At 42.0% G+C, this 25941-nt stretch overlaps 1 protein-coding gene across 2 annotated transcripts in view; it reads right to left on the bottom strand.

Moving 5' to 3' along the window:
- Positions 1-24339, bottom strand: part of LOC118401376 (transmembrane protein 117-like) — a 100671-nt gene extending 76332 nt beyond the window's left edge. The window contains exons 1-2 of one of the 2 annotated variants that reach the window (XM_052475056.1): positions 23972-24339; positions 20727-21033 (exon numbers count right to left, since the gene is read on the bottom strand). In XM_052475056.1, the coding sequence (XP_052331016.1) occupies positions 20727-21033; positions 23972-24061 (397 nt within the window). In that variant the 5' untranslated portion in view covers positions 24062-24339. The remainder of the gene's footprint in view (positions 1-20726; positions 21034-23971) is intronic. The other variant, XM_035798837.2, reaches the window with a different exon arrangement.
- Positions 24340-25941: the final 1602 nt, after the last annotated feature.

The raw sequence follows: 25941 nt of genomic DNA, 5'->3' as shown, positions 1-25941 counted from the left end.
TAGCTGAGATAATGAGTAGGCTGGACATGCCGAGAGATGAGCTCGGATTGGTCTGCCATGTAGCACGCTTCTGTCTATAATATGAGCTTTCCAGTATGTGTAGGTAATCCTTTCTAAAGCAGCTTTTTTTAAAGATATCACATAGTGGAACTGCATAAGTATTGCTCTCCACTTTTTGGAGGACCGAGTTTTGAAATCAGTGAAATTAGAGTATGATAGCTAAGGAGATGGAGAAAATTGTGGCGTTTGATTGCAAATAAAAGAGATCACACAGAAGGCTGTGTTGTATAAAACTCCTGTCTCCAGATTACATCTTCAAACTAAGGACAACCATGGCATTCGTGACAGAGGGAGAAGCATCCATCCATGTATACGGGTAAGAGAGTCTAGCTATCTACATTTTCAGATATTACACGTTTCTAATTTAGTCAGAAAGTCAGAAATTCTACTGTTAGCTAGCCAGCTAACGTTACGTGTATGATCTGTGTTGTAATATTATTCGTATCTCAGAGCCATTTTAATTGATAGTTATAGCCTAATGTTAGCTAGCTAACATTGAACCTGGTTGGTTAGCTATGTACAGATTCATGCAGGTTAGTAACGTTATGAGTTGGGATTATGATTGATTGTTTAGCTAATGTCGTGGTAATTTCCTGTATTACTAAGTGAAAGGAGAGTTTACAAACCACACACAAGTCAGAGTTATACTTTAAACTTCATATTTTAATAATATTAGCTTCACCATAGCCCTTTGACTCAGTGTCTATAAATATATTCTGAGAGTGTCAACATAATGGCAACTGAGATCTTTTATAGCAAAGATCCAGCCCTCTCAACTCACAATGACGAGCCACAGGTCTTAGGAAAACTGCACAAAGGAAGACTTTTACTTGAGAGAGGAGTATCCCATAGCCAGACAGCATGAGCTATAAATTATCATTTAGTTTGCTCTCTAAGACAAGGTTCTGATCTGGTTCTTGGTACTTCATATTACCTCATGCAATTTTTTATTATTTTACCTTTATTTAACTAGGCAAGTCAGTTAAGAACAAATTCTTATTTTCAATGACAGCCTGTGGGCAGGGGCAGGGGCAGAACGACAGATTTGTACCTCGTCAGCTCAGGGGTTTGAACTTGCAACCTTCTGGTTACTAGTCCAACGCTCTAACCACTAGGCTACCCTGCCGCCCCAATGGCATATATCAATTGTCAATTCTAGATACTCCCATCTCAAATACACCCCCTCCTGGACAAGCTCAAGGAGGAGAGTGAGCCTCTAGGTCTTATACTAGGTCAAGAGAAGGGTAACATCAGAGTGGACATACAATAGTTCCAGACACTGCCATACTCTTCCCCCAAATGGGAAAAGTAGGGAGTGACTGGTGTACAGACATTGTGGAGCCAACTAACTGGTTCCCCATTAATCACGCCAGCCCTTCACACGGTTTAGGAATAGTTACAGAAACATTCACAGATAAGACAAGCCTGACCTCCCCCCTCTCTGGGCCCCAAGTAACTGAGCCCTAGCTGAGAAGGGATAACTGCAAACTGCCAACCCAATAGTCCAAAGAGATACATTCTAATGACAAGTATCTCACAAGCATATTATGAAAATAAAATATGTTACCCAACTAATTCTGATTAATCCCCAACACTAACTAGCTACATGTCTAAACAAAAGACTCCACTATGCAAGTAACCATTTCAATAGAATGTTTATGATGTCACTGCGACAACTGTTAACCTCTTGAACCTCTGGGGGCAGTATTTCATTTTTGGATGAAAAACTTTCCCGTTTTAACCCTTTCATGCGTGAGTTCCAAATATCTCTAACGGTCGCCCCAGCGTGAGTTTTTTTATGCACGTGATGTTAGAATGTTCTCTCCATTCCAGAATGTGATTGATACATAACAGTACATTTTATCCGTGCTGCCCTCAAACTAAAGCACGCAGCCTGTTTATATTTATAGGTTGTTTTAACTTCAATTTCAAATGATTTTCAAACAAGTTTTTATTTTCTAAAAACAGTTTGAATTTAGGTGTGTTCCGCCTCCTCATTCATTCACATAAAAATAGTCATTTTTACTTTTGCGGATAATTACATTTTTGGGACATTTCTGACACGGACAAAATTCCCCAAGCACTTCCCAATTGTTTGTGCAGTTCACGTCTGCAGACATTTGCTCATCTCCCGTCAGAACAGGATCTGCACACGTGTTCACATTTTCTATTCCACATTTCTATTGTAGCGTACTGTATGTATGGAGCATAATATATTTGAGTATATTCTTTGTCACCGCGGACACTTAAGGTAACGTTACTCATTTTATAACCTTTATGGTGTTATAGTCAATCGTGCTTATGTAGCCACATTCTTCTATTAGCTCTGTAAAACAATGCTAAATGCGTCAGAGAAGTATTATCTTGTATTGCATTTTGAAGCTACCATGGCCTTATGACTCTCAAGTGGTGCAGCGGTCAAAGGCACAGCACATCAGTGCTAGAGGCGTCACTACAGACTCCCTGGTTCAAATCCAGGCTGCGTTTCCATCAAAGTACTGATTATGATGAGCTAAGCTAATTCCAGCTGTGTAGCCATGTTTGTTGACATACAATGCATTCTGGGATTCACGTCTGTTTGTCCAAAGATGTTATAACAAAATGAGGTGAGTAAGAGTTCACTAATTTTTTGAGGACTTCCGGAAATTAAAATGGTGGGATGTGAACGACGGTAGATGACACACCCCTTCAACATGCATACTACAAACAGACCAAACTCATCTCGTCTTCTCTTATTATCTTCGGTTTCTGTGAGGAAAAAATGCATGGCTGCGCGCTGAAAATAATCGTCGGATTACTTTCGATTTCTATAAAGTGTTTTACCTAGTTATTTCGATCAATGGTGAGCTCACCCGTGATGTGATTAATTATATATAGTAATTGCTATTAGCTAATTCATATTGTAGTTTACGTCAGCCGAGAGTTAGAAAAAATTACTGCTTGTGTTGGGTCAATCTTTCCTCAGCGCTAGGACAAATGTAGCCTACATTTTTCCGGTTAGGATGATTGTGTTATGCTATATTTACTTCTGTGAATATCTGAACAATGCATCCAAAAATAAACTGCTGACATTCTGGACATAACTTTGTAAGGACTGTGTTTGTGTAAATAGTTTCTGTCAAAAGTGTGGCCAGCTCAAACGCTGATTGTTGCGTCATTCGAAACTGCCGTTCTAAACTAGCATTCTAAATGAGTGTTCTAATCACACGGGGTGTGATCGTACGCTTCAGGGACCACTGTAGAACGATCACACCCAGTGTGATGGTACGTGTGAAAGGGTTAAACAAGATATTTTGTCACGAAAAGATGCTCGACTATGCATATAATTGACAGCTTTGGAAAGAAAACACTCTGACATTTCCAAAACTGCAAAGATATTGTCTGTGAGTGCCACAGAACTAATGCTACAGGCGAAACCAAGATGAAATTTCATACAGGAAGTGAGCCAGATTTTGGAGGCGCTGTGTTCCAATGTCTCCTTATATGGCTGTGAATGCGCAAGGAATGAGCCTACACTTTCTGTCGTTTCCCCAAGGTGTTTGCAGCATTGTGACGTATTTGTAGGCATATCATTGGAAAATTGACCATAAGAGACAACATTTACCAGGTGTCCGCTCGGTGTCCTCCGTCGAAACTATTGCGTAATCTCCAGGTGCGTGCATTTTTCCATTTTGAACAGAGGAGAAACCAAACTGCAACGAGTAATTTATCATCGAATAGATATGTGAAAAACACCTTGAGGATTGATTATAAACAATGTTTGCCATGTTTCTGTCGATATTATGGAGTTAATTTGGAAAAAAGTTTGCGTTGTAATGACTGAATTTTCAGGGGGTTTTCTTAGCCAAACGTGATGAACAAAACGGAGCGATTTCTTCTACACAAATAATATTTTTGGAAAAACTGAACATTTGCTATCTAACTGAGAGTCTCCTCATTGAAAACATCCGAAGTTCTTCAAAGGTAAATTATTTTATTTGAATGCTTTTCTTGTTTTTGTGAAAATGTTGCCTGCTGAATGCTAGGCTTAATGCTATGCTAGCTATCAATACTCTTACACAAATGCTTGTGTAGCTATGGCTGAAAAGCATATTTTGAAAATCTGAGATGACAGTGTTGTTAACAAAAGGCTAAGCTTGTGAGCCAATATATTTATTTCATTTAATTTGCAATTTTCATGAATAGTTAACGTTGCGTTATGGTAATGAGCTTGAGGCTATAATTACGCTCCCGGATACGGGATTGCTCGTCGCAATAGGTTAATAGCCAGAGCGAATTTACCAGCTACGTCGATCTACTCCGATTTCAGAGAACTCTTTTTTGCCAATGTTTACTGACACCGGCCATATTCAACGGGTGTTGAGCGTTTGTAAATTCGACAGTTATTCTGCGCTCTGGCACACTCAGACAGTGTGCCAGAGCGCAGAATAACTGTCGAATTTACAAACGCTCAACACCGGTTGAATATGGCTGGTGTCAGTAAACATTGGCAAAAAAGTGTAATTACATTTTTGCCAGCAGCACAGCTGCAGTCACCATAGCTCTGGATAACATAAACCAGCTCTGCTAGGGCGAGTAAAATGGTCAGAGTGAGCTGTTCTCTCATTTGTGTCTGGAAGTAGCTAGCCAACATTAGCCAGTTAGCTTGGGTGCTTGACTGCTGTTATTAGGTCAGGATGCTCAGATCAGCCCTACTTTTTCGAGTGTCCAGTGTGCGCTCCGAGAGCAAAAAACTCTGAATTTACAAACGGCCAATCTGACAACGCTCTGAGTTTAGAAAAGCCCAGAACCAACCCGTAGTATAAGCCAGCCTTTAGACTTGAAATATTTGATTGTTTAATACATAGCCTCACATGTGAATTCTTAAAGAGATGGGTGGGGCTAAAGCTTAAAAGGTCGTGAACGATGCTGAATGGGTGTAGACAAAGAAGAGTTCTCCAGTAGGTACCAAAATATTCAAGGGCCATTTTCTTAAAAGTGAGGTTACCAGTTTATCAACTTTCAAAGCAGAATTACTTTCCCATTATTCCTCAAATCTAGTATATGATAAACCATTTTATAGCTCTGAGTCTTTACTTTTATCCAATGTAAAAAACACTACTTCAAATCGAGCCGGTTGGCCACAAATGTGGAAAAAGTAAAGGGGTGTGAATGCTTTCTGAAGGCACTGTACCTGGAGGTGACAGCATTCCCACCCCAATATGCCAATATGCCCCCCTAGACACAACAAACAGGGGTCACAACTCCTACAGCTCTGTCACACGCTGGGTCTGTACAGTGTCAATGGTAGGCTTTAAGGGGACTCCTAGGGTAGGTACACCTACAGCTCATCCCTTGGCAGCAATACTGTAGATTACTTTGTCACTGACCTCAACCCAGTGCATTCACAGTAAGCCCACTGACACCCCTATCAGATCCCAGCAAATTCCCAGTTTATTTGAACAGAGCAATACTCAATCAGGAGGTATCAAAACCAAAATTAATGCATAATATTAAGAAATGCTATTGATGGAAGGAAAGTAGTGTAGAAAACTATTGAAACCATCAGGCAACAAATTAAATCCCTTTTAGACAACTTCCCGGACAAAACGTTTCAGTGAAATATAGGGCTTTCCCCGACAAAAAAAAATCTTGTTTCTGAAAAGTTCTGTTACCGAAAAACCCCAAATTTGTTTAGGAAAAACATTTCCTATTCCCTCAACCCTTGTTCTCTTTACGTGAAACATGTAAGCATCGCATGTATGTCACTAGTGCTCATTAAATTTTGTAGCCGTCGATTGTCAAGCAAATAACTGCCGGTCTCACGGTAATTGACCGTTAATTAACATAAACACATTTATCATCTCCTGGCTTCCACGCATAGCCTACAAGCCACTGATGCAGACCTCTGGAACATCTAAGTTTAAAGAAGTCTAATAAATCCATTTCAATAAAGCCTACACCATCACAATAAATCCATAATTTATTTTAGACAGGTCTAGAAACATGATTTGAAGAAAATGTAGTCTATTACCAAAGAACAGAATAGCATACTCTGAGTTGTCCATAGGTTAGGCCCTGATCTGGCTATGCCATATAGTTTGGCTGTGTGCTACACTGGTTCATTTAGCAGACAAGATTTGCATAGAATTCAGTGGCATTACTTTATATTATTTTTCAGTATGAAAAAAACTATTGAACATACAGTTGAAGTCGGAAGTATACACACACTTCGGTTGGAGTCATTAAAACTATTTTTCAACCACTCCACAAATTTCTTTTGAATTTCGAGGTGGCATCCCCTTTGTGTGGCCGTAATGACCTCTAAAAAAATGCATGCGCATATTCAAGGTAATGGAAGAACTGTCCACATTTACTTTTCCTCGGCCAACAAGATGAGTAAGCCTAAGGAACAGCAAAACGCACAAGCCTCTGTCAAATTACTATCCCCCACAGTACAAAAGTTAACCTATTCTAATGGTCAACTTGTCCTTCAGTGCGAGAAATAAATATCCCAAACGTAGTCTGAGAAAGTTGTGGGATGCGATAAATCCCAAATTAATCCAACCTCTAGCATAATATATTTTGTTAAGCAATGAAGCAGATGCAACAGATCAGAATGTTTAGATTTTAAAATGTATTTATTATTATTTTTTAATTATAATCATATTTTTTGTGGTGTCCAATTGGTAGGTACAGTCCTGTCCCATCGCTGCAACTCCCGTATGGAATAGAGAGAGACGAAAATCGATAGCTGTGCATCCTCCGAAACACAACCCAGCCAAGCCGCACTGCTTCTTGACACAACGCCGCTTAACCTGGAAGCCAGCCGCACCAAAGCGTTGGAGGAATCCCCGTACACCTGGCGACCGTATCAGCCTGCTTTGCGACAGTAGTCGCTAGTGCGCGATAGGACATCCCTGCCGGCCAAACCCTCCCCTAACCCAGACGACGCTGGGCCAATTGTGCACTGCCCCATGGGTTTCCCAGTCGCGGCCGGCTGTGACAGAGCCTGGACTCTAACCAGGTCCTCTAGTGACACAGCTAGAACTGCGATGCGGTGCCTTAGACCACTGTGCCAGTTAGCACGCCCAATTTTTCAGTTTTTGATTTGTTAAAAAAGTTTCAAATATCCAATAAATGTCGTTCCACTTCATGATTGTGTCCCACTTGTTGTTGATTCTTCACAAAAAAATACAGTTTTATATCTTTATGTTTGAAGCCTGAAATGTGGCAAAAGGTCGCAAAGTTCAAGGGGGCCGAATACTTTCGCAAGGCACTGTATATAGCCTTTATTACTGCAGACTAAAAACAGTTGATGCATTCGTAAATTGCGGTTTATTTATTGTTTAGGCAAATTATCCAAAGCTTTTTTTGTAATTTAATCTTAAAACTAAAATGCTTGATTGCATTCCAAAGCATGAATGTCTCGTATGCTGTGTGATGGCATGAAAGATGAATTATTGATTGATTGATACAGTAGCCTATATATTGAAATATAGGCCTAAGTAAGTTGTTGAATTAAGAATAAACAGGACACCTACAGCTCGATGGCGGTTATACAAGGTCCTACAGAAAGCCTGCTAATGATAACATTACTTATTATTCTAATGATGATCATAATAATAATTATAATAAGAAGAAGGAGATTAAGAAAAAATTGGGTATAGGAGCGAGAGCTGCAAGCATATTATGTGTGACAAACAGGTGCTGTTAGATTACAATGTTATTTTTCTGGCTGTTTGGAACAGGGTAAACAACAGTAAATCAATTATTGTAACGGCGTTCATCTGTTGGAAGAGAAGCGGACCAAAATGTGGTGTGGTGGTTACTCATGTTCTTTAATGAAAAATGAACGATACATGAAATAACTAAATATACAAAACAACAAACGAAACGCGAAAACCTATACAGCCTATCTTGTGACAACAAACACCAAACACAGAGACAGGAACAATCACCCACAAAACACACAGTGAAACCTAGGCTACCTAAATATGGTTCCCAATCAGAGACAACGAGAATCACCTGACTCTGATTGAGAACCGCCTCAGGCAGCCAACCTATGCTAGACACCCCTACTCAGCCTCAATCCCAATGCCTACTAAAACCCCAATACGAAAACACAACAAAAATAAACCCATGTCACACCCTGGCCTGACCAAATAAATAACGAAAACACAAAATACTAAGACCAAGGCGTGACAATTATAAGTAACAATAGTCTGTGCTAACCCTTTATTACAGCTTAGCGAAGATTAAAAACAGCAGAATCTGTGAAATGTCTTTATTCAATATTTTTCCGTAGGCATGATGCTTGGTTCTTTGCAAAATCAGTGCTTTATTAAACATACACTCAAACAGGCAACAGAAGCAAGTTCTGTCTTATTTCGGTAGAAATATATGGACGATTTATAAAGCTAAGCACATTTAACAGTTAGGCTATTGATTAAGTTGGAGTTTCCTATCTCCTCAATTTCCTGAGACAATTAAGCTAAGGCAAGGGCTGTTTCCTCATCTCTGCTGCTGCTCAATCCCAATATGCTGGTTGACTTTGCTATTATGCACATAGCAACATAGAGAAAGGTGCCAATTCTACAGCACTATAGTTATATTTCAGAACTGCGGACAGCGACCGTATCCAACGTGGGAGAAAGCGCATTTGTTATAAAATATTATTAGATGTATTATTACATAATATAACCATATACAATTTCAGTATCACATGTCTTAGAGTGTTGGACTGTGCCATCCCTGTGGCCTCCGCAATGGATTAGTCCGCTGAGACAGGCGCGAATCAGACAGGTGTCTTGTGCACCATGAAAAGTTTACAAAAATTGAGACTGCGCGACTAAATCTCGGGTCGACTAACAGCCTATCGACCAAACAATCGACCAGTCGACTAAATGGGTTCAGCCCTACTGCAATTGAAAAGCTGTAAACCTGGCCGTAGAAAGCCTGAACTGTATACTTGACCTTTCAGCTTCCCTATCAAAAGTAAAATGTCAAGCTGACATCCTAATTAACAACAATGACAAATGGTGTGATGAAGAATGCAAAAACTTAGGAGAGAAACTGAGAAAACGATCAAACCGAAGACATAGAGACCCAGAAAACCTGAGCCTACGCCTTCAATATGGTGAAACCCCAAAACAGTACAGAAATACACTATGAAACTATCTGAGAGACAAGACAAGAAGGGCTTTATATGACATCAAAAGGAACATAAAATTTGACATCCCAATTAGGAGCTGGCTAAAAAATACTTGCATCAGCTATAGAACCCATTGCCTTTTATGGTTGTGATGTCTGGGGTCCACTCACCAACCAATAATTCACAAAACACCAAATTGAGACTGCATGCAGAATTCTGCAAAAGAATCCTCTGTGTACAACGTAAAACACCAAATAACGCATGCAGAAAATAATTAGGACGAAACCTGCTCATGAACAAAATCCTTAAAAGAGCTGTTAAATTCTACAACCACCTAAAACGAAGCGATTCCCAAACCTTCCATAACAAATACATCACCTACAGAGAGATGATCCTAGAGAAGAGTCCCCTCAACAAGCTGGTCCTGGGGCTCTGTTCACAAAGACAAACAGAACCCACAGAGCATGAGGATAGCAACACAGTTAGACCCAATCAGATCATGAGAAAACAACAAAATAATTACTTGACACATTGGAAATAATTAACAAAAAACAACAGCGCAAACTGAAATGCTATTTGGGCCTCAACAGGATACCTGACCACTGTGACTGACCAAAAATTAAGGAAAGCTTTGATTATGTACAGACTCAGGAAGAATGCTATAGGCATAGGTAGGCAGACCTGGGAGAGAGAAGAGAGGCTATGTGCACACTACAGTATGTGCTATGTGCAAAATGTGGAAACTAAGCTGAACTTCCTAACCTCCTGCCAAATGTATGTATCAAGGCACAAGGCGAGATCCAAATGCAGACACAGGAGGCAGATGGTTGGAGAGCTCTTTGGTCTTGGCCATGGTGGAGAGTTTGGAATCTGATTGCTTCTGTGGACAGGTGTCTTTTTTACAGGTAACGAACTGAGATTATGAGCATGGAGTGCCCCTAATCTCAGTTTGTTACCTGTATAAAAGACACCCGGGAGCCAGAAATCTTTCTGATTGAGAGGGGGTCAAATACTTATTTCCCTCATTAAAATGCAAATCAATTTATAACATTTTTGACATGCTTTTTTCTGGATTTTTGTTGTTGTTATTCTGTCTCTCACTGTTCAAATAAACCTACCATTAAAATTATAGACGGATCATTTCTATGTCAGTGGGCAAACGTTCAAAATTAGCAGGGGATCAAATACTTTTCCCCCTCACTGTATATGTTACAGTGTCAAAACACTTTTGAAAATATTATATTCCAGAAAACAGACGTTCAAACAGGGGCCCTTGCTAGAATTTAACATCTTCAAGATGAAACAGTAAATAGAAATAGTAATTCTGTAGTTGGGGGACAACAATATCCTTTAATATGGGGCGGCAGGTAGCCTAGTTAGGGCGTTGGGCCAGTAACCGAAAGGTTGCTAGAGTGAATCCCCGAGCTGACAAGAATCTGTCGTTCTGCCCCTGAACACGGAAGTTAACCCACTGTTCCTATGCTGTCATTATAAATAAGAATTTGTTCTTAACTGACTTGCCTAGTTAAACAAAGGTTATATTAAACAAATTTAAACTAAAAATATCAGAGCTGCACGAATACAGAATAACCTGCTGCATTCACAGACACAGTCTTCCGGGGGGATAAAAACACCAACTGATCAAATATTTTACTGGCAGTGACAGGGTGCCGAGCTGGACATGGAAAAAGTGGTCAAATCAATCTAGGCACAATGAGATCAAATAGAGCTTTTAAAAAACAACATTTGATCACTTTACTTGAGGATATCTGTATTGATACATACAGCCTTCAGATAGCCAACCCTCCATGTGTTACACCTTCTCCTTTTCTATACCACACATGATATATTGCCAGCAGCATACCACCCTGTATCTCACTGCTGGCTTGTTTCTGAAGCTAAGACAGGGTTGGTCCTAGTCAGTCCCTGGATGGGAGACCAGATGCTGCTGAAGTGGTATTGGAGGGCCAGTAGGAGGCCCCCTACCTATGGTCTCAAAAATATATATCCCAATGCCCCAGGGAAGTGATTGGTCACGTTGCCGTGTGCCGTCTTTTAGATGGGACGTTAAACGGGTGTCCTGACACTCTGTGGTCACTAAAGATCCTATTGCACTTATTGTAAGAGTAGGGGTGTTAACCCTGGTGTCCTGGCTAAATTCCCAATCTGGCCTTCATACCATCATGGTCACCTAATCATCCCCAGTTTACAATTGGCTCATTCATCCCCTGGAACTATTCCCCAGGTCATTGCTGTAAATAAGAATGTGTTCTCAGTTAACTTACTGGGCAAAAAAAATAACCCAATTAATTTACATGCTGTTGGGTCTATAACTGGGTGTCCTGTTTTGGGGTATTGCACCATCAAAGTGGTTGTTAGTCCACTCACACACATAACAAAGTTTTACGTGTTACTGTGCGTTTTGTTGCCAACCTTACTTTGCTACCTGACAACTTTACATTTTTCTTTTTAGTTACCATTTATATTTTAGTTTTTCCCTCACTCAACTTTTTTTCTTTCAACTTTTCCCCTCCGGACGCTTTATCTGGACATGGTTCGTCAGGACCTCCAACAGCCGAAGCTAAGTAGTAACATTAACATGATGCCATCTAAATTGCAGTCGCTGTACTCATAATATACAGGAGAACAGTCGCCTTACGGCGAGGATAGTTGTGCTGCAAGCCCAGCTTCAGACGCAATCGTTAGGCAAGGGTAATTTCAGTGTAGGAAAGGATGAAACAGCGTCTGTGCCACCAGTAAGTACATATAGTAGTATAAATCCCCTCGCAGGGTCCCCGCAGCCGGACAACTTTCTCATGGCTTCTGGAGGGAAATGCTGTAGGAATGCTCAACCGGTGTCGCTCATTCAGCCGACAGAACCTTTCAACCGGTTTTCCCCATTAAGCATCGAGTCTGAGGCCGAGCCTTCTCTTGGGGGTCTGAGACGCCGAAGCCTCCCACCATTAGCTCTGACAAATTGAAAACGCTAGGTCATTGGCGACTCCATTACCCGCAGTATTAGACTTAAAAAGAATCATCCAGCGATCATACACTGTTTACCAGGGGGCAGGGCTGCCGACGTTAAGGCTAATCTGAAGATGGTGCTGGCTAAAGCTAAAACTGGCGAGTGTAGAGAGTATAGAGATATTGTTATCCACGTCAGCACCAACGATGTTAGGATGAAACAGTCAGAGGTCACCAAAGCGCAACATAGCTTCAGCATGTAAATCAGCTAGAAAGATGTGTCGGCATCGATTAATTGTCTCTGGCCCCCTCCCAGTTAGGGGGAGTGATGAGCTCTACAACAGAGTCTCACAACTGCAGAGGAGTGACGGACTCCATCCTAGCTGGAGGGGTGCTCTCATCTTATCTACCAACATAGAGCCCTGTCTAACTCCTCTAGCTCCACAATGAAATAGGGTGCAGGCCAGGCAGCAGGCTGTTAGCCAGCCTGCCAGCTTAGTGGAGTCTGCCACTAGCACAGTCAGTGTAGTCAGCTCAGCTTTCCCCATTGAGACCGTGTCTGTGCCTCGACCTAGGTTGGGCAAAACTAAACATGGCGGTGTTCGCCTTAGCAATCTCACTAGGATAAAGACCTCCTCCATTCCTGCCATTATTGAAAGAGATCATCTCCAAATAGGGCTACTTAATGTTAGATCCCTCACTTCAAAGGCAGTTATAGTCAATGAACTAATCACTGATCATAATCTTGATGTGATTGGCCTGACTGACACATGGCTTAAGCCTGATGAATTTACTGTGTTAAATGAGGCCTCACCTCCTGGTTACACTAGTGATCATATCTCCAGTGCATCCCGCAAAGGCAGAGGTGTTGCTAACATTTACGATAGCAAATTTCAATTTACAAAAAATAAATGACGTTTTTGTCTTTTGAGCTTCTAGTCATGAAATCTATGCAGCCTACTCAATCACTTTTTATAGCTACTGTTTACAGGCCTCCTGGGCCATATACAGCGTTCCTCACTGAGTTCCCTGAATTCCTATCGGACCTTGTAGTCATAGCAGATAATATTCTAATTTTTGGTGATTTTAATATTCACATGGAAAAGTCCACAGACCCACTCCAAAAGGCTTTCGGAGCCATCATCGACTCAGTGGGTTTTGTCCAACATGTCTCTGGACCTACTCACTGTCACAGTCATACTCTGGACCTAGTTTTGTCCCATGGAATAAATGTTGTGGATCTTAATGTTTTTCCTCATAATCCTGGACTATCGGACCCCCATTTTATTACGTTTGCAATCGCAACAAATAATCTGCTGAGACCCCAACCAAGGAGCATCAAAAGTTGTGCTATAAATTCTCAGACAACACAAAGATTCCTAGATGCCCTTCCAGACTCCCTCTGCCTACTCAAGGACATCAGAGGACAAAAATCAGTTAACCACCTAACCAAGGAACTCAATTGAACCTTGCGCAATACCCTAGATGCAGTTGCACCCCTAAAAACAAAAAACATTTGTCATAAGAAACTAGCTCCCTGGTATACAGAAGATACCCAAGCTCTGAAGCAAGCTTCCAGAAAATTGGAACGGAAATGGCACCACACCAAACTTGAAGTCTTCCGACCAGCTTGAAAAGACAGTACCATGCAGTATCAAAGAGCCCTCACTGCTGCCTGATCATCCTATTATCCAACTTAATTGAGAAAAATAAGAACAATCCGAAATGTATTTTTGATACTTTCGCAAAGCTAACTAAAAAGCAGCATTCCTGCTTTCACTTCAGCAGTAGTAAATTCATGAACTTCTTTGAGGAAAAGATCATGATCATTAGAAAGCAAATTATGGACTCCTCTTTAAATCTGCGTATTCCTCCAAATCTCAGTTGTCCTGCACAACTCTGCCAGGACCTAGGATCAAGAGAGACATTCAAGTGTTTTAGTACTATATCTCTTGACACAATAATGAAAATAATCATGGCCTCTAAACCTTAAAGCTGCATACTGGACCCTATTCCAACTAAACTACTGAAAGAGCTGCTTCCTGTGCTTGGCCCTCCCATGTTGAACATAATAAACGGCTCTCTATCCACCAGATGTGAACCAAACTCACTAAAAGTGGCAGTAATAAAGCCTCTCTTGAAAAAGCCAAACCTTGAAAATATAAAAATCTATCGGCATATATCGAATCTTCCATTCCTCTCAAAAAATGTAGAAAAAGCTGTTGCACAGCAACTCACTGCCTTCCTGAAGACAAACAATGTATACAAAATGCTTCAGTCTGGTCTTAGACCCCATCATAGACCTGAGACTGCACTTGTGAAGGTGGTAAATTACCTTTTAATGGCATCAGACCAAGGCTCTGCATCTGTCTTCGTGCTCCTAGACCTTAGTGCTGCTTTTGATACCATCGATCACCACATTCGTTTGGAGAGATTGGAACGCCAAATTGGTCTACACGGACAAGTTCTGGTTTAGATCTAATCTGTTGGAAAGATATCAGTTTGTCGGTGTTCCACAAGGTTCAGTTTTAGGACCACTATTGTTTTCACTATATATTTTACCTCTTGGGGGTGTCATTGGAAAACATAATTTTAACTTTCACTGCTATGCGGATGACACACAGCTGTACATTTCAATTAAACATGGTGAAGCCCCAAAATTGCCCTCGCTCGAAGCCTGCATTTCAGACATAAGGAAGTGGATGGCTGCAAACGTTCTACTTTTAAACTCGGACAAAACAGAGATACTTGTTTTAGGTCCCAAGAAACAAAGAGATCTTCTGTTGAATTTGACAATTAATCTTCAAATCAAATCAAATCAAATGTATTTATATAGCCGTACAACCATATAGATGGTTGTACAGTCATCTCAAATAAAACTGTGAAGGACCTCGGCGTTACTCTGGACCCTAATCTCTCTTTTGACGAACATATCAAGACTGTTTCAAGGACAGCTTTTTTCCATCTACGTAACATTCCAAAAATGATGCAGAAAAATTAATCCATGCTTTTGTTACTTCTAGGTTAGACTACTGCAATGCTTTAATTTCCGGCTAAAGCACTAAATAAACTTCAGTTAGTGCTAAATACGGCTGCTAGAATCCTGACTAGAACCAAATAATTTGATCATATTACTCCAGTGCTAGCTGCCCTATACTGGCTTCCTGTTAAGGCAAGGGATTTCAAGGTTTTACTGCTATTCTATAAAGCATTAAATGGACTTGCTCCTACCTATCTTTCTGATTTGGTCCTGCCGTACATACCTACACGTACGCTACGGTCACAAGACGCAGACTCGGTCTCAACCTTTAAGTCTTTACTGAAGACTGATCTCTTCAGTGGGTCATATGATTGAGTTAGGTCTGGCCCAGGAGTGTGAAGGTGAACGGAAAGGCTCTGGAGCAACGAACCGCCCTTGCTGCCTCTGCCTGGCCGGTTCCCCTCTCTCCACTGGGATTCTCTGCCTCTAACCCTATTACAGGGGCTGAGTCACTGGCTTACTGGTGCTCTTTCATGCCGTCCCTAGGAGGGGTGCATCACTTGAGTGGGTTGAGTCACTGACGTGATCTTCCTGTCTGGGTTGGCGCCCCCCCTGGGGTTGTACTGTGGCGGGGGTCTTTGTGGGCTATACTCGGCCTTGTCTCAGGATGGTAAGTTGGTGGTTGAACATATCCCTCTAGTGGTGTGGGGGCTAATGCTTTGGCAAAGTGGGTGGGGTTATATCCTTCCTGTTTGGCCCTGTCCAGGGGTATCATCGGATGGGGCCACAGTGTCTCCTGACCCCTCCTGTCTCAGCCTCCAGTATTTATGCTGCAGTAGTTTATGTGTCGGGGGGCTAGGGTCAGTTTGTTATATCTGGAGTACTTCTCCGATCTTATCCGGTGTCCTGTGTGAATTGAAGTATGCTCTCTCTAATTCTCCCCAGTCCACCTGGACGTGCTGCTGCTTCAGTTTCAACTGTTCTGCCTGCGGCTATGGAACCCTGACCTGTTCACTGGACGTGCTACCTGTCCCAGACCTGCTGTTTTCAACTCTCTAGAGACAGCAGGAGCGGTAGAGATACTCTTAATGATCGGCTATGAAAAGCGAACTGACATTTACTCCTGAGGTGCTGACTTGCTGCACCCTCGACAACTACTGTGATTATTATTATTTGACCATGTTGGTCATTTATGAACATTTGAACATCTTGGCCATGTTCTGTTATAATCTCCACCCGGCACAGAAGAGGACTGGCCACCCCTCAGAGCCTGGTTCCTCTCTAGGTTTCTTCCTAGGTTTTGTCCTTTCTAGTTTTCACTAGCCACCGTGCTTCTACACCTGCATTGCTTGCTGTTTGGGGTTTTTCGGCTGGGTTTCCATACAGCACTTTGAGATATCAGCTGATGTAAGAAGGGCTATATAAATACATTTGATTTGATGATTTGAACAACAGTTCCTGCCCTCCTTAGGGACCCTAGAACAGACGACTTGCTTCCCTCTGACAAACCTGGGGCTGGATAGGAGAGGAGAGAGCCCTGCCCCATGTCATTATATCACCAGCTGTATTACCGTGGCCAAGGCGTCACACTCAACATTGGAATTACCCTGACAACATTGCCGGGGTCCCCAGAATTGCACCCATGGTAACTACAAGTCTCCCAAATAAAACAGACAGGCAGACGTACTTGTAAGAGTGAGAATCCCTCCCTCCCTCCTTGCCTCCCTCCCTCCAATGGGAGATGGAAAGCAGCTGTTCCAGTGTCTAGCTGGGGCTGTTTCAACAGCCACATTTGATTACTGTCAGAGAGGTTTGCAAAATCATTTCCCCAGTCGTAAGAGCTACAGTATGTACCAAAGACTTCACTTGATGCAAAATGCATCAAACAGCAAAACATTAAAAAAACATTCACTCTAAAACAACAACTTGCCAATGTAAGAAAGAGCTACTGTCTAAGATAGTGGCCGATTCCCCTCTGCTCAAATCTCTGCTACAAACATCAATATTACATTTACAACCCATCCTTCTCAAAACAGCAGCCGGCCTGCTGGTCCATGTCTTAAATATTTGAATCCTGGCACTAGTACAATTGTTACGGCTGTCGTCGGAATGAGACCAAGGTGCAGCGTGAATTTTGAATTTATTAAATGAACAAACCAAAAAAAACAAGAAAGATAAACAACACGTAAAGTAATGGAGCGCTAAACCTGCAACTAATAAAAACAAGATCCCACCACAGAAAGTGGGAAAAAGGGCTGCCTAAGTATGATCCCCAATCAGAGACAACGACAGACAGCTGCCTCTGATTGGGAACCATACTCGGCCAAAAACAAAGAAATAGACAACATAGAATGCCCACCCCAAATCACACCCTGACCTACCCAAATAGAGAAATAAAACGTCTCTCTAAAGGTCAGGGCGTGACAACAATACAATATATTATTTACTGTGAAAGGCCAGCCTCCGAGTGACAACTAACATAGGGAGGTCTAAACTGAATTGTTGCTGTGTATTAAAACAGAAGAAACAACAAAGGAGGTTCCAGATGTACACACACACACACACACACAGGCACGCACACACACACACACACGTATGCAAAGTAAACACACACACACTTAAACCCACACGCTCAAGCAAACTCTGACCTTTGGCCACCACAGCACAGAGCCATCGTACCCATAATGCACTACTGTAACAACATGTGACAGAGTCCAGATGGCATGTCTGAGGATACAGCTACAGTCAAGGATCAGGCAGGAGGAGCATTCATAATTGGGGAGCGCTTTAACAATGGAACAACCATAGGCAATAGTAACACATTCACAGCAGGGCATTGATGTTAACTTCAAAATATCTTTAACCATCAAAGTCTCCCAAAAAAACTGGGTCTCCCATTTCAGTCTTTTCTCAAACGGGTTTATACTATTCTGAGCGGCTGTGTGAGCTGGAAAATCCACCGTGATGACTAAAAGCAAAGAAGCCCTGTGTTCATAGTACTGAATCAAAGATGGTCAATGTGATACCTACTCCTGTTAGGAGGCTAAACATTCACTGAGAATACAAGTCTTGGAAAATGCACAGGAAACAAAGGTGCATACATTATGTTAATCTGAAACTGGTGCAGCACAACATGGAATGAGAAGCAGATTCCATTGCATTACCTTGATGAATAGTCATTTTGCTTTACAATGAAGACTGTAAGCATGAAATACTGAGTGCTGTGCTGGATCAGGGAGGAAAGGAAAAAGGTATGCTGTATGTACTGTATGCCTACTGGTTTACAACACAGAAAACGCAGTATACAAAATGGAATACAATACAATCTCACATGGGCATACAAATCAAATTCCCCATGTCCTTGTTGTAATAACAAAGGCACAGAGACAGACAGGCTCTCACTGAATGACCAGAAGACATGCCACTCAATGGGAGAGCATATAGCCTTTAGTGGCTGGGTAGTCTTAACCCACATAGTCTGTCATGAACCATCCATCACCTTTGAGAGAAACTGATAAGTGGCTGGCTGTGCTACCGGAGAATAAAAACCAAACCCACTGTGATCTCCATCCACCTCCACTCATTCCACTAGATAGCAGCCAACTTTATTGCTAACAAAAACACGGTAAATGGTGTATTGCGTATAGTTCTCTGAAAAAGCAACATCGCCAGTGGGATGAGTTGGTGTAATTCAACGTAAAATGAGTGGTTGTGGTATTCAGAATTTCTTTTCTAGGCCATGATAAATTATAAATGATGCAGCGGAATGCGTCAGCAAGCAACACATTGTCTGGTTTACATTAGTTACAAATTGATACATAGTTGAACACAAATGGAAATAGCAGCATGAATAACTGAATCTATTACGCAGGAAAGACAAGTGCCTTCATTTGGAAAAATAAAACAAATAAACAAAGAATTAGTTGAAATATCAGTGACCAGATAAAAGGATTGGCATTTATTGGACAAATGACTCTCATTACAATTATAAATACACTGTGATTTTCTCATAAGAATTCTTGATAAATGAGACATTACTGTACTTGTAATTAACTAAGTGCGCATGCCTACCATGTTGTAGTGTAGGTAGTAAAGGAGAGAAGAGGAGCTACAGAGTACTCTATAGAGTGCTCTACATTCTGCTCATCTCTCATTTTTGGGATTACATAATGCCATTGCAAAAATGTTGTCTATCGCTCACCATCTCACCCCACTTCTCCCAATCTCACACTCACTCAAGCCCACACACACACACACACAGATGCACACACACACACACACACACCATCTGTTCCTCCTGCACTCTGTGCCCTGTGGCCTGTGAAGTGCATTGGCCCTACCTGGCTCCAGCTCCAGAGAGAGAGAGATGGGAGGTCTACTCTGCTCTCTTTTCCCGCTATGTGCCCTGAAGCTCTGGGCTTTAAGTGTAAAACTCTGATCTGAATAGACTGCCCTCATTTTTATTTTTTTTACCTTTATTTAACTAGGCAAGTGAGTTAACAACAAATTCTTATTTACAATGAAAGCCTACCCCGGCCAAACCCAGACGACACTGAGACAATTGTGCGCTGCTCTATGGGACTCCCAATCACAACCGGATGTGAAACAGCCTGGATTTGAACCAGGGACTGTAGTGATGCCTCTTGCAATGAGATGCAGTGCCTTAGACTGCTGCGCCATAATGGTGCTGAATCTGAGGGTGGGAACCAGACAAGCAGCTAGGCTTGACATGACTTTCAAAGGAAAGACAAGCTGAGTGCCGATTGAAGAATTGAATTGAATCCTAGCAATTATGAAAGATCAACGCAACTATAGTGCTGTAAATGCATTTAAGATGCTTGCTTTTGTGTAGGAGGGAAACGGCTAAGTGGCTTCAAACTCTGACATTTAGTTTTAGTCTAAAAGTAAATGGTGGAATCCTCCAGGTAATTCATAGGGTAATTCAATAGATTAAGGCTTGAAAGATGTGCAAGGACAGAGTAGCCACATTATCAGATACCTATTCTTCCGCATAGAGGAAACATAATAGCACTCAAGACATGTTCTCTTTCCTGGCCTAAGTGAAGACTGCAACATTCAATATTTATAGAGAGCAGCACATGGAATAGAGTCATGATCCCTTCATATCCTGTATATGCTCTGTGTGTGTGTGTGTGTGTGTGTGTGTGTGTGTGTGTGTGTGTGTGTGTGTGTGTGTGTGTGTGTGTGTGTGTGTGTGTGTGTGTGTGTGTGTGTGTGTGTGTGTGTGTGTGTGTGTGTGTGTGTGTGTGTGTGTGTGTGTGTGTGTGTGTGTGTGTTTAGCATATCACGTGGTTTTCTTTGCCACTCTAACCATTACCCTAACATGACAAAATACTTTTCAGTTGTCTTTGTAGGGCTGTATTCCTCCTTAAAGCTCACCAGGGGACCACCCTTCAGAGCATGGTTCCTCTCTCGGTTTCTTCCTAGGTTCCTGGCTTTCATGGGAGATTTTCCTAGCCATCGTGGCTCTACATCTGCATTGCTTGCTCTCTGGGTTCTGTATAAGCACGTTGTGACATCTGCTGATGTAAAAAGGGTTTTATAAATACATTAAATTGACTGACTTACCAAAGAGCCTGCGGTGGAATATGAACTTCCCGGCAAACATTCCGGTGACAATGGCCATCAGCCACGAGATGACTTTGAGGACGCTCCATCCTCCACCAGGGTACTTGTTCACTATGAAGGAGAAGCAGTTTCCCACCACGATCATGTGAGCCTCTGTCTGGCTGTGGGAGACAGGGTCCTCAGCAAAGATAAGGAAGTTGCAGAAAGTGACGAGGTAGGCCACAAACAGACGAGACCAGGGGTGCTGGAAATAGTACCGCAAACAGGGATCTATATCCATTTTGAAGGACCCCAAGGCACAGTCCACCTGAAGAGGGAGAGAATATTGTTGCCTGAGTGAAATCTGCAACAGATTACAGTGGAAATATTACATAGTTCATGAGATTACAGAGGAAAAACTAGAGACGTCCGTCCAGACTGAGATTATTCTAAATTCAGACGACTCAGATTATTCTGTAGCGTGATCACCACGCTAAAAGCAGCAGGACAGACAAGTGGTCTATCATCCAGACTGAGATTATCTGAAAACCGTCTATCAGTCAGGTCAACAGTGTAGTTTCAGAGCATCATTATGGTCATCTACTCCTCAAATGTTGTCAGATTTGTATTTATTTTACATTTCTCTTCCTTTTAATCTAGTATTTCGCCAGGGATGACCTTTGACTTCAGAGGTTTTCCAGAGACCATTCACTCAATCAATAAAATTATCTAAAGATACACTGTCACACACAAGGCAGTCTCTTGGAGCTGCCTCACATTCACTGCCAGGCTGTTTGTCTGGTTTACACCCTCAGATTTATCACCATCATGCTGATATTTTGGTTCCACTGCCAGGCAGTGCTTGGGTCGGTTCTCAACAGGACAGTGAGCCCACTGTATTTTCAAATCTGTGGACAATTATTCGCTCCAGGACTCCACCTCGTCACTCACTCACTGCCGTGCACATTCTTGGCGGTCTCAAATATTTTCCCTCCGACCCTGTTTCCTAAAATATCCATACTGGGAATTTGTATGATGATGTAAAGCCCCATATATAGAGCAGTGTCAAATTGGGCTATGTGGATATTACATTTCACCAGCATCATGTTTGTCTTGGTATAATGTGCCACCCTAGGTGTTGTTGATGTTATGACTCAGGGGAGGTTTATGACAAATAAGTTAACTTATGGATTTTGTTAAGATGGTCATACCAAGGAAGTTTTAATTACTTGATTTAGAATTTTAGGACCCCTTTAGTTAGAAAATATATATAAAAACATTTTATGATGAAACATTGAATTTGGCCTTACTGCTATCAGACCATGGCCCATTGAATAACACATTCAGACATGGAAAAACAGATAGTAAAAAAATGTATCAAAAGGAAGTTTGTTTTAAAGTGTCTGTTCTACACTACATGGCCAAAAGTAGGTAGACACCCATTCAAATGAGTGGATTTTGCTATTTCAGCCACACCCATTGCTGACAGCTGTATAAAATTGAGCATGCAGCCATGCAATGTCCATAGACAAACAATGGCAGTAGAATGGCCGTACTGAAGAGCTCAGTGACTTTTAACGTGGCACCGTCATAGGATGCCACCTTTCCAACAAGTCAGTTTGTAAAATGTCTGGAGCAACAACGGCTCAGCCGCGAAGTGGTAAGCCACACAAGCTCACAGAATGGGACTGCCGAGTGCTGATACACGTAGTGCATAAAAATCGTCTGTCCTCAGTTGCAACACTCACTACCGAGTTCCAAATACTGTAGCCTCTGGAAGCAGCGTCAGCACAAGAACTGTTCGTCGGGAGCTTCATTAAATTAGTTTCTATGGCCGAGCAGCTGCACACAAGCCTAAGATCACCATGTGCAATGCCAAGCATCGGCTGGAGTGGTGTAAAGCTCGCTGTCATTGGACTGGAGCAGTGGAAACACGTTCTCTGGAGTGATGAATCATGCTTCACCATCTGGCGGTCCAACTGACAAATCTGGGTTTGGAGGATGCCAGGAGAACCCAACCTGTCTGAATGCATAGTGTTAACTGTCAAGTTTGGTGGAGGAGGAATAATGGTCTGGGGCTGTTTTTCATGGTTTGGGTTAGGCCCCTTTGTTCCAGTGAAGGGAAATCTTAATACTACAGAATACAATGACATTCTAGAACACCTTTGGGTTGAATTGAAAAGCTGACTGTTAGCCAGGCCTAATCACCCAACATCAATGCCCGAACTCACTAATGCTCTTGTGGCTGAATGGAAGTAAGTCCTCACAACAATGTTCCAACAGCTAGTGGAATGCCTTCCCGGAAGAGTGGAGGCTATTATAGCGGCAAAGGGCGGACCAACTCCATATTAATGCACATGATATTGGAATGAGATGTTTGACAAGCATTTGTCCACATTTATATATTTTTTTCACCTTTATTTAACCAGGTAGGCCAGTTGAGAACAAGTTCTCATTTTCAACTGCAACCTGGCCAAGATAAAGCAAAGCAGTGCGACATAAACAAAAACACAGAGTTACACATGGGATAAACAAGTGTACAATAGATAAATCTGTATACAGTGTGTACAAATGACGTAAGGAGGTAAGGCAATAAATATGCCAATAGTGGAGAAGTAATTACAATTTAGCAATTTACACTGGAGTGATATATGTGCAGATGAGGATGTGCAAATAGAAATACTGGTGTGCAAAATAGCAGAAAAACATACTTTTGGTCATGTAGTGTATATCTGAGCGATATAAGAAAGATCAGGAGATTATAATAATATTTTTTACCGGTATTTAACCCCTTTTTTGGCACAAAACTACTTCCATATACACTGAGCATACAAAACATTAAGAACACCGGCTCTTTCCATGATATAGGTAGATTGACCAGGTGAAAGCTATGATCCCTTATTGATGTCACTTGTTAAATCCACTCCAGTCAGTAGGGATTGAGTATTATCTGAGATGGGCTAAATGGGCCCTGTCATTAGACACAGCACCGCTGTTGTGCCGATGGGGAGATGCATCTGTGTATCCAGTTCATCAAATTAATAGAGTCGATGTCTGCGCCCACGCGTAAACCTAATTAGCATATATAATACCCTATCCATATGCTTTATCAATCTCGAATGGAATTATCTGATTACAAAATTGAAACCCACCTCAGTGCACAATGGTGTGTGCACGGCATCTACATATTGATTTAATAAGAAAGCGTCCCCTGTATTTTGATATGGATAGGCCTACATACACAGACACACACTCCACGCACTTACCTGTTCCACGCTTCTTTGCGTTTCCCTCTCAAAAAGTACTGTCAAAACGAGAAGCCCCGCTCCCGCACTGCTCTCTCTCCTGCCTATCATGCCCGGCGAGCCGACAGCGGCGCTCTAATCATCGTAACGACGAGAGCTGAATCGGTTGAGGCGGGATTATCCATGCTATCTGTTGTTGCTATAAACAGATGCACCCTCAAATCTTCTGCCATTGTGTTGGCTGTCCATGCAGCGGCGTGGCAGGGCAGCGAGGCGCTGCTTTGCACCGCCGGAGCGGCTCGCAGTTTTCTATGTGTGATGATGATGATGGTGATGATGATGATGATGATGATGATGATGATGATGATGATGATGATGATGATGATGATGATGATGATGATAGAGAGTCGCGCGATGGCTGGATGATTCTATCCCCACGACTGGCGCATACCATCAGTGCATTGCAATGTAACTGCAATATAACAAACACATTGAGTTTCCCACTGATGGCAGGGTGATGTTCATAGAGCATACAAATATTTATTTTTATATCCAGAGGGGAATGCATATACCCCTTTCTGTGTTTGCAAACATTGTCGCACGAGGGCGAAGGAAGCACGCTGGTGGCAGAACACCGAGGAGTTCTTATAGAACGCCAGCAAATTTAGGGTGATTTACATGCTAAAATCGTCACTGCATAGAGTTAAATAATCTTCTGGTTATAAAAAACTAAGGAATTAAATTCCTCGTCTCATTAAAACATACACTACATTACCAAAATGTGGACACCTGGTCCTCAAACATCTCATATTCCAAAATCATGGGGATTAATATGGAGTTGGTCCCCCTTTGCTACTATAACAGCCTCCACAGTGCTGCGGGGACTTATTTCCATTCAGCCACAAGAGCATTAGTGAGGTCTGGCACTAATGTTGGGCGATTAGGGCTGGCTTGCAGTCATTCTTCCAATTCTTCCCAAAGGTGTTGGGGATGAGGGCCTTCCCCAAAATGTTGCAACAAAGTTGGAAGCACAGAATCATCTAGAATGCTGTATTCTGTATCCTTAAGATTTCCCATCTCTGGAACTAAGCGGCCTGGACCATGAAAAACAGCCACAGACCATTATTCCTGGTCCACCAAACTATAAAGTTGGCACTATGCATTCCGGCAGGTAGCGTTCTCCTGGGGTCTGCCAAACCCATATTTGTCTGTCGGACTGCCAGATGGTGAAGCATGATTCATCACTCCAGAGAACACGTTTCCACTGTTCCAGAGTCCAATGGCAGTGAGCTTTACACCATTCCAGCTGACGCTGGCTGCTCGGCCATGGAAAGCCATTTCATGAAGCTCGCAACAAACAGCTCTTGTGCTGACATTGCATCCAGAGGCAATTTGGAACTCGGTAGTAAGTGTCACAACCGAAGACAGACGATTTTACGAGACACGTGCTTCAGCACTTGGGGGTCCCTTTCTGTGAGCTTGTGTGGCCTACCACTTCACGGCTGAGCCATTGTTGCTCCTAGATGTTTCCACTTCACAAAAACAGCACTTACAGTGGACTGGGGCAGCTCTAGCAGGGGCAGAAATTTGATGAACTGACTTGTTGGAAAGGTGGCACCCTATGATGGTGACATGTTGAAAGTCACTGAGCTCTTCAGTAAGGCCATTCTACTGCCAATGTTGGTCTATGGAGATTGCATGGATTTTATAGCCAAATCCACTCATTTGTCCACATACTTTTGTATATATAGGGTATTTTGTAATGGGATGTAATTGTAAATCAAAATGACTGTAAATGGTTTTCTTACTACTCTCACCTTTTTAGAATATTGACATTTTGACAGTGTCCCAGTACTACTGTCAAACTGGGACAACCTATTACTGTCAAACAGGGACACTCCTCTAGGACATTTTAATGCAGAAAAAATATTTCGGGGGATTATGAAATACATTTTCTAAATCATTTTCTAGGATCAAATGCTAAATGTAAT

This window comes from Oncorhynchus keta, chromosome 22, assembly GCF_023373465.1.
Source record: "Oncorhynchus keta strain PuntledgeMale-10-30-2019 chromosome 22, Oket_V2, whole genome shotgun sequence".
NCBI lineage: Eukaryota > Metazoa > Chordata > Actinopteri > Salmoniformes > Salmonidae > Oncorhynchus > Oncorhynchus keta.
This window is presented reverse-complemented; position numbering and strand designations above follow the sequence as displayed.